Genomic DNA, 9,368 nt, shown 5'->3' with positions numbered 1-9,368 from the left:
AGACGTTGCTGTTGCTGTTTCTGTATTGCGTTGTTATAAACGGGACGTGTAACACTGACTCGACGCCAATAAAGTGCCGTAACCGTTCCCCGGGGCTGCGGGACGTGCCCCCCCTCCCCATTCCCATCACACCGCGCCGGGGGCTGCCCTGGGGGTTGCAGCAGCAGCGTGAGCAGGGGGGTTCCAGCCCCGGCGGGGCCGGGGCTGCGACTTTGGGCCTGAGAACGGGTCTGGGGGCTGCACGACCCCCCTCAGCCGCGGGGCTCGCAGCTCGAAACCAGCCCGAGTGCCGCGTTTGCAGCGCGTGGGAACGGAGCCGGTGCTGCGTTTGTGGGCCTGAAAACAGCCGGGGAGGGGGGTTGGGGCTTGGGGCTGTGTCTGGGGCTCAGGACCCCCCAGCGCTGCCTTTTGGGACGGGGAACGGGCGGCTGAGCGGCTGTTGCCAGCCCCCAAACGCTGGCTCGGGGGGGTCTGTGGGTGAGCGGGTGGGGGTGAGAGCAGGGGGGTGGGTGGGTGTTGGGCCGGGTGAGGGGTGGGGTCGGGCAGGGCTGTGGGCCCTCACCGCAGGTCGGGGTCTGGTCACGTTTGTCCCCGAAGCACCAGGCCGAACTAAACGTCTGAGATATGGGGGAAACAGGGTTGAGAGGCAAGGCTTTATTCACTGGGCACGCTCATTATGGGATAGTGGGAGAGTGATGACAGCTCATAGTGATATTCGTGTGATGACAGTGATTGATTTACGACCGTGTCAACAGCCCCGGTGCTGCTGGGAGAACCAGGAGCAGCTTCCACCCCGAGGCAGTGGGAAGAGTCAAGGCTGGAGCTGGAGCTGTACTGGAGGCTGTAGGGCCGGAGCTCAAGTGAAACCTGTAAGTGAGGGGCGAGACCTCGAACCAATATGGCAGGGTTGGAGCTGACACTGGTACTGTAGGGCTGGAGCTGAAATAAAAGATCATAGGGCAGGGGCTGGAGGTGGAATAAACACGGCAGGGCCAGGGCTGGAGCAACATGGAGCTGGAGCTGAAATAAATTCTGTGAAGCTGGAGCCAACACAACACAGGGATGGAGCTGGAATAAAGACCCTGGAGCTGAGAGAGTGTAGGGCCAGAGCTGAAACAAAGATCATGAGGCTGGGGTAGAAATACTGACCCTGTGGCTGGAGCTGAACCATCACTGAGCTGAACCATCACTGAGCTGAAGCGTGGCTGAAATAAAGTCTGGGGCTGGAGCTGAATTATGATACAAACTTGGAGCTGTAATAAATAATGTGAGGGTGGGGCAGAAGTAGAGACCCTGGGGCTGGAGCTGAAATAAAAACTGTAGGTTTGGAGCTGAAATAAAAACCTGTGAGGCTGGAGCTGGAGCTGACACGATGCAGAGCTGGAGCTGAAACACCAACCATGGTGCTGGAGCTGAAATAAATGCTGCAGGGCAGGAGTGAAATACAGAGTGTGGGGCTGGGGCTGAAATAAATGCTGTAGGGCTGGGGCTGGAGCTGAAACATCCAGAGTGGGAACATGGCTGAAATAAAGCATCTGGGGCTGGAGCTGAAATAATAACGTGAGGGTGGGGCAGAAGTAGAGACCGTGGGGCTGGAGCTGAAACACCGACCATGAGGCTGGGGCTGAAATAAATGCTGCAGAGTCAGAGCTGGAGCTGAAATAAAAGCTCGTGGGGCAGGGGCTGAGGCAGAAATACAGACCATGGGGGCTGGAGCTGAACTGACGCGGAGCTGGAGCTGAAATAAACGCTGCGGGGCTGGAGCTGAAACACCGACTGTGTCGCTGGAGCTGGAATAAAGATGCTGGAGCTGAAATAAAACCTGTGGGGCCAGAGCTGAAATAAAAGCCTGTGGGGGTGGGGCTGGGGCAGAAATACTGACCATGGGGCTGGAGCTGAAATAAATAATGCAGGGAGTGATCTGAAATACACAGTGTGGGGCTGGAGCTGAAATGGATAATGTGAGGCTGGGGCAGAAATACAAACCTGTTGGGGCTGCAGCTGACACGATGCAGAGCTGGAGCTGAAACACCGACTGTGTCGCTGGAGCTGGAATAAAGACCCTGGAGCTGAAACAGAGACTGTAGGGCCAGAGTTGAAATAAAGCTTGTGGGGCTGGAGCTGAAATAAAGATCACGAGGCTGGGGCACAAATACTGACCATAGGGCTGGAGCTGAAACATCACAGAGCTGAACCGTGGCTGAAATAAAGAGTCTGGGGCTGGAGCTGAAATAAAAACCTGTGGGGCCAGGGCAGAAATACAGACCATAGGGCTGGAGCTGGAATAAAGATGTGGGGTAGGGATGGGTGTAAACAGACTGTGGGGCTGGAGCTGAACCCGAGACCCCGGACTAAAGCCGAAATCAATCCTTCGGGGCTGGGGCTGGTGTGACACAGAGCTGGAGCTGAAAGACAAACCCTGGAGCTGGAGGAGAACGCGGCAGAGCTGGAGCCAAGAGAGAGACCCGAATAAAGCTGCAATCAGCGATGGGAGGCGGGGGAGAAACGGAGCCCGCGAGGCACAACTGAAACACCCCGTGGGGCGGGGCTGGGAGAGATGCTGCGGGGTCGGAGCTGGAGCGGAACCAAAGCGTGTGGGGCCGGGGGGGCGATGGAGCCCCCGGGGCCGAAGCGGCGGCGGGCAGAGGGGCCCGAGCCGGGCCGGGCCGTCCCCGCGGAGCAGCCGGGGCGGGGCTCCCCGGCAGGGCCCGGCCCGCGCCGGCAGCCGCCCCGGGAACGGGGGGGCCTGTCCCGGGGCGGGGGCGCAGCTCCCCGCGGTGGTCGGCCCGGGGAGCCCCCGCAGAGCCTGCGGCCGCCCCCCGGCCTGGCACCCCCTCGCCCGCGGCCCCGCTCGGCCCGCGGCCCCGGCGCCCCTCACCCGCGCTCGGGGCGGCCGCTCCCGGCTCCGTGCCCGGAGGGAGGCGGGGGCCGGGCTGCCGGTCCCCGGAGCCGAGCACCCGGGGCAGCGCCGGGCGGCCCGGCGCCGCTCGCCCGCGCTGTTCCCGGCCCCGCGGAGCGGCTCCGGCCGCCGCTTGTGCCCCGCTCCCGGGCGGGGCCGGCCCGGCCCCACTCACCGCCGCCGCCGCTGCCGCGTTCCTCCAGGCCGGGTGCCGTGTCGCGGCACAGTCGCCGTCCGGGCAGAGCGGTGGCCCCGGAGCCCGGTCCCGCTCGCCTGGCTCCGGCAGCGCTCCCGGGGCCTCGGCTGCACGGCCCCGCCGCGGGGCGGGGCGGGGCGGAGCGGCCTCGGCGCCTCCCGCCCGCCCAGGGCTCCCCGTCCGCGAACGGTTCCGGGTCGCGGAGGCGGTTTCTGCGGCAGCACCGGGGACCGGCGGCGGCGACATGGGGGGCGGGGGACGGCGGCGGCGGGGGGAGGCGGCGCGGCGGGACCGCGGCGGGCTCTGATCGCGCCTTCCCCCCGCAGCGGTTCCGCTTCTGCGGGGACCTGGACTGCCCCGACTGGGTCCTGGCCGAGATCAGCACCCTGGCCAAAATCGTTAAGTGCCCGCGCCCCTCCGCGCCCCCCGGCCCGCTGCCCGCCCCGGGCTCGGTGCTCACCGTCCTTCTCCCCCCGCAGTCCTCGGTGAAGCTGAAGCTGATCTGCGCCCAGGTGCTGCGGGACCTGCTCGGGGAGGCCATCGAGGTGAGCGGGACCCCCCTCCGTGGGGTTCCGGGGGTGGAGGCAGAGCGTGGAACACCACAGCTGCCTAATTAGCAATATTAGTGATTAACATCGTTAATACAAGCCTCAGGATTAAGAATGCCACCATCCAGTAATAATACGGATGTGTTAGTATTAGTGGTATTAACGCTAAGGTGAGAATTATTAGTGGTGGCGGTGGGAGCGGATGTGCTGGGCGGTACTTGGTGCCCACCCTGCCCACCCCGCGCTCTCCCCTCCCGCAGTACGAGAAGATCCTGAAGCTGACCTCGGACGCCAAGTTGGGTGAGCGCTGCTGCCCCACAACCCCGACGGGGGTCCCACGGGGAGCCACAGCGCCGGGACGGGCAGCGATCCGGCGGGGGACGCGGAGCTAACCCTCTGTGCCACCCGCAGAGTCGGGCGACGTGAAGGCGACCATCGCTGTCCTCAGCTTCATCCTCTCCAGTGCCGCCAAGCACAACGTGGACAGCGAGTCCCTGTCAAGCGAGTTGCAGCAGCTGGGCTGCCCAAGGGTAGGGGGACCCTCGGGGGGTCTCACCACAGGCCAGACCTGGTGGGATGTGCCAGGGCTGAGCAGGCAGCGGTGCCTTCTTCGCCCAGACCAGGCTGGGACGGCCGCCATGCTCCGTCCATCCCCTCGGGTTCCTCTGGGCACATTCCCGGGGTTTGGCCACAGCAGAGCTGGCATGAGCAGGTGGTTTTCTTGTCTTGTCTCTCCCGGGGGCAGAGCATGCCAGCGGCTTGTGCCGGTCCTACGAGGAGAAGCAGAGCTCCCTCCAGGACAGCCTCAGGGCCTGCAGCCTGAGACGTGAGTGCGGCGGCGGGAGGTTCAGGGACCGGGCTGGGTCACCGTGCCCAGCACACCGGGGCGCTGACGCTGCCCACCCGCCCCAGTGAGCCAGCTGGGCTCGGTGCGCTGGCGGGTGGACTACACCCTCAGCTCCAGCGAGCTGCGGGAGGTCAACGAGCCCCTGGTGCACCTGACCTTCGACCTGCGGGACGGGCAGCGCGGGAGGACGGCGGCCGTCCCCATGGCCCTCTCGGCTGACAAGTTCCGGGTGCTGCTGGCAGGTGAGGCCGGAGGAGGGGCGGCAGCGGGCACCCCTGTGCCGGGGGGGAGGGGCTGGGGCTGCTCCTGCCAGCAGAACCAGGGGGGATGCTGCGGTGCCAGCGGCTCCCCCACTGCCTCCTCCTCCTCTTCTCAGAGCTGAAGCAGGCCCAGGCGCTGATGAACACCCTTCTCTGAGGAGCCGGGAGAAGGGCCGATGGCGGGAGGCACCACCGCAGGACCGGCCCCCGGTGTGCCCGACCGGCCCCCGGTGTGCCCGGCTGCCGAGCGGGAGGCCGGGGGGCACCTTTCCCTGCCCTCCCGCCTGCGCCTGCCGGGCTCCCCGGCAGCGGGTGAGGCTGCCGGAGCCCGCGGGGCGGCCCGTACCCCCAATAAAGGCGCCGGTGACGAAGCCGAGCCGTGTCCCGCCTTCTTCCTCCTCCTCCGCCGGCCCCGCGGGCGCGCTGCCTTGGCCACGCGGCGCGACTACAACTCCCGGCACGCACCGCGCGCCGCGCAGCCAATGGGAGGCGGCGTGGGCGGGGCTCCAGGGGGCGGACGGGCGGCGGGACGGGGCGAACCGAACCGAAGCGGGCAGTGCCGATCCGGTGCCGTAGCGATGCCCGAGTGCCCGGAGCTGCACCTGGCCGGGCGCTACATCAACGAGGCGTGCGGCGGGGTGGTGTTCTCGGGCGGCGCGGAGCGCTCGGCGGTGGGCAGGGGCCCGGAGGTGCCCTTCTCCAGCGAGGCGTACAGCATCTCGGCCGCCTCCCGGGGCAAGGAGCTGCGGCTGACGCTGGCCCCGCTGGGCCACGGCGCCTCCCTGGCCCTCGTCTTCCGTTTCGGCATGTCGGGCTCGTTCCGGCTGTGCCCCGCCGCCCAGCTGCCCCGCCATGCCCACCTCCGCTTCCTCACCCGCGAGAGTCCCCCGCGCGCCCTCTGCTTCGTCGACGCTCGCCGCTTCGGTTCGTGGCGGCTGGGGGACGCCTGGCAGCCGGGCCGGGGGCCCTGCGTCCTCTCCGAGTACCAGGCCTTCAGGTGAGCACCCCACGGCCCGGCCCGGCCCGGGAAGCGCCCCCCCGCTTGGTTTTGGCTTCTTTAACATGGCCACATCCTTCGTGCTGCCCCGCGCTCTGTTGCAGGGAGAACGTGCTGAAGAACCTGGATGACAAGGCTTTTGACAAGCCCATCTGCGAGGCTCTCTTAAACCAGAAGTTTTTCAATGGGATTGGGAATTACCTCCGGGCTGAGATCCTGTACAGGTAAGGTGGGCTGAGCACCTGCTGACCTGCCACGGAGGTTTGGTCTCCAAGAGTTTGCCGGAGCTTTGCCAGCTCCTTGGCTAAGCTGGCTGGGCCTCCTTGCCTGGTAGACACAGGCAAAGTGCCAGAACTGAGAGTTCAGGCTTGTGTGTAACAGATGGACTCACTCAGGTTGAAGATCCCTCCCTTTGAAAAGGCTCGGACCGTGCTGGAAGCTCTGAAGAATCAGGAGCAGGCGAGGAGGGAGAAGGTGGGGAACACTGGGTGCTTCCGCAGGCTCAGAAAGGGGCAGGTTTCCAGGCAGACGCCGTACCAGGGATTTGTTTGCTTGTGGACCTGTGCGATGTCTCGGCAGCTCCCGGAGCTCCCAGGAGCCTCTCGCCTTCCATGCAGGGAGCCAGACTCCTCTGAGAAGTGTTCCTGATCCGGGTTTGGGCTCAGCACGGGGCAGGTGGTTCGGTTTGCTTCCAGCTCCCAGCCTGGGCTCAGCCTGCTGCCCTGCTCTGGCTCTGCTTTGGGCTTAGCTGGGCACAAAGGTCTGGTTCAGGTCTGCTGTTTGGGGCTTGTTCCAGCCCTGGGTCAGGGCCAATTTCAGTTCCAGTTTGGTTTCTCGCTCTGATGGAGCAGAACATCATCACGAGGCGCTTGCGGAGCTCGCACAGTCCCTGCCCGCGCCGCTGTCAGGAGGTGTTTGCTGCTCCGAGTCTTTCTCAACCCGACAGCGGGCGTTTCCTCTCCGCAACTGCACCACTTGCTGCGCGGGATCTTTCTCCTCGAGCACGTTCCTGTCCTTTGCCATGACCACCCATGTCTGAGCATGTCCGCCCCTCCAACGGAGCGGCAAACGGGGCGCAGCTCCCCTGGCACGTGCCCGCGTGCTGCGCTGCTGCCCAGCAGCGCCCAGCTTCTGCCCTCAGAAAGCCTCAGGGTATATATTGGGGTGGGTGAAGAGGAAGGGGCAAGGGAAGCAAACACTGTGCGAGTTTAATCTCTGGGGAAGGCTGCAGTGGAGCCCGCGGCCTCCGGGGAGAGGAGGTGGCTGTTTTAAGGGAGGCTGAAAACAAAACATGCAACTTGGGGGCTGTTTTTACAAATTGCTGGTGTTCCTCTGTGCTAGCCCTCTTTCATGTCTTTGTAGCCGTGGGGAACGTGCTGATGTGCAGTTGGAAGCCTACAGCAGGATGAGGTCAGGGCTGGCACGTGGGGAGTGTGGCAGCTCATCCTCAGGAGGGTAAAAGCAGATGGGGAATTTGGGCTGGTGTTGGGAAGGAGAGACCTCGTCGAGGCTGGGCAGCTGTAGGTGGCTTCCCTCCCCTTCTCCACCCCTGCAGAGTCCTTCCCTGACGCTGAGCAAGAAGCTGAAGCTGATGCGGGAGAACCCGGATCTCCTGGAGCTGTGCCACACCGTGCCCATGGAGGTCATCGCGGCAGGTGAGGCGACAGGACAGGGACAGGGGGGAGACCTGGGCTTTGCACCATCCTCTCCTGCGTTCCTAGCAGCAGGCACCTCAACACCATGGTCACCGCTTCTTCTCCATCGCTGCCTCTGTGCTGTCCCTCTCTCCTTTCCCAGAGAAAAGCTCTTGGACCCAGATCATGCAGATAACTATGCTGCTTTCAAGAACTGGCTGCAGTGTTACCTAGTGCCAGGCATGAGCTCCCTGCGCGACCGCAACGGCAGGACCATATGGTTCCAGGTAGGAGCCTGAGGTCACTGCCTGGGGCTGAGTGTTCCCCCGACAACTCGTCCAAGGGGACACCAGCCCATTTTCTCCTTCTGGAGACCCCCCAGCATTACGCTGTGTCACCCAGGTCTCCCACTTCAACAGACTGCTGTGACCGCTGGATGTGGAGGTGACAAGGACCCTCCGTGCGGTGGGCAGTGGCTGAGGGATGGTGGGCAGTGTGAGCAGAGGGGCTGACTGCAGGAATGGGGAGCTCGGGTGGTCTGGCAGCCCCGTTCCTCCCTCCTGTGCCCCGTGTCTGGGTGAGACACCATGGCTGGGGCCTTGCGGAAGGACGTGGGGCTGATGGGAGAGCCCCGAGGCACAGGGCCGGCAGAGCACATCCGACTCCCTGGCTTCCCGGGGAAACGTGGCTGTACCCCTCTCACTGTCTTGGCTGCGGGGTGCAGAAGGGGCACAGATTCTGCTGCCACTGCCTACGGAATGACTGCGCCCCATTCAACGCTCTGTCGCCTTCCTTGCAGGGGAGCCTGGCCCCATGGCTCCCAAAGGTGAGTGTCCTCTCGCCTTCCTGCGGAACCCACTCTTGCTCCGGGAGGGCTGGAGCCTGGGAAGCCCAGGGGCAAAGGCAGGAGCAAAGTCCTCTCCCTGGGGTGCTGACGGGCCTGTGGAGGCTGGTGGCACTGGGGAACAGAGCCCGTTGTCCCCAAGGCTTCCTACCAGCACACCCACTTGCCTGGGCACAGGCTTTGCGCCTGCAGGGTGCTTTTCCAGGGCAGCACCTACATCCTCTTCCTCACCTGCCAGGCTGGGAGCTGGAGGGTGTGCTCTCCCTGGGGCGCGAGCCTGAACTAAGCAGTGTTTTGGCATGGGAGGGAATCTGGTGAGGGAGGAGAGGAGCCCCCTCAAGCCGTTCCTCCATCCCAGCGCCAATTCCGCAGCGCTCAGCTCGCACGCCGCCTGGGACGGCGTCCCTGAAAGGTCACTGTGCCACAGCCTGTCTCCCAAAACACAGGTGCCCCATCTCCCCCTCACCCCACCTAACCTGGGCACATCATCTTGTGCAGGACAGGCGTCCCGCAAGAAGCGCTCTCAGCTGAAGGCAGATCCCGAGGCTCTGACTCCCAAGGTAAGAAGCTTTGTGGTTGTGGCTCCTGGGTCTGGGGGCTGTTCTGTTCCCCCTGTGCTCAGGCTGCTGAATTCACGGTGGGGCTCCTACCTGGAGTTTCTCATCGTCTGGCGGTCCAAAGCACACTTCTGCTGCTGACATCCAGCTCTGACGTCCACCCAGGTCACCACACGTTCCTCGAAACGGCGCCCCGGGGCTGCAGCGAAACCCCTGAAGCCAACCGAGGAGGAGGAGGTGGCTGACGGGCCGAGGAAGGGACGTGCTCGGGGGAAGAAAGCGACCGCTGCTTCTGCCTTGTCCGAGCCTGAGGCACCGGTCAGCGCCAAAAGAAGCCGCCGGACGTCTGCACGCAGGGGCAGAGGTGAGGCTGGCAGTCCCCGCGGCTTTCCAACGCGCAGGCGAGGGCTGTGGGAGCGCTCCCTCGTGTCAAGGGGTCTGAGGGGGTGCCAAAAGGCAGGAGAGGAGCCAGCGGGGCTTCGCGGGGCAGCACCAGGCGCCCCCTCACCCTCTGGCTTCTCCTTTCCCTCTCTGTGTTCCAGGCGCAGCGCCTGCCGTGTGAGTGCCGCGCGCTGCCTTCCTCCTG

At 64.8% G+C, this 9,368-nt stretch overlaps 1 protein-coding gene across 1 annotated transcript; it reads left to right on the top strand.

Moving 5' to 3' along the window:
* The first annotated feature begins 5,328 nt into the window (after positions 1-5,328).
* NEIL1 (nei like DNA glycosylase 1) lies at positions 5,329-9,344 on the top strand. The gene is given in 9 exon segments (XM_086620486.1): positions 5,329-5,747; positions 5,852-5,971; positions 6,143-6,221; positions 7,303-7,402; positions 7,547-7,681; positions 8,181-8,207; positions 8,724-8,785; positions 8,948-9,146; positions 9,325-9,344. Coding segments are annotated over 9 exon segments (1,161 nt in total).
* Positions 9,345-9,368: the final 24 nt, after the last annotated feature.

The sequence above is a fragment of the Tauraco erythrolophus genome, chromosome 14 (genome assembly GCF_009769465.1).
Source record: "Tauraco erythrolophus isolate bTauEry1 chromosome 14, bTauEry1.pri, whole genome shotgun sequence".
In the NCBI taxonomy this organism is placed as follows: domain Eukaryota; kingdom Metazoa; phylum Chordata; class Aves; order Musophagiformes; family Musophagidae; genus Tauraco; species Tauraco erythrolophus.
The sequence above is the reverse complement of the archived record's forward strand: the minus strand, read 5'-3'. Positions and strand labels throughout refer to the sequence as shown.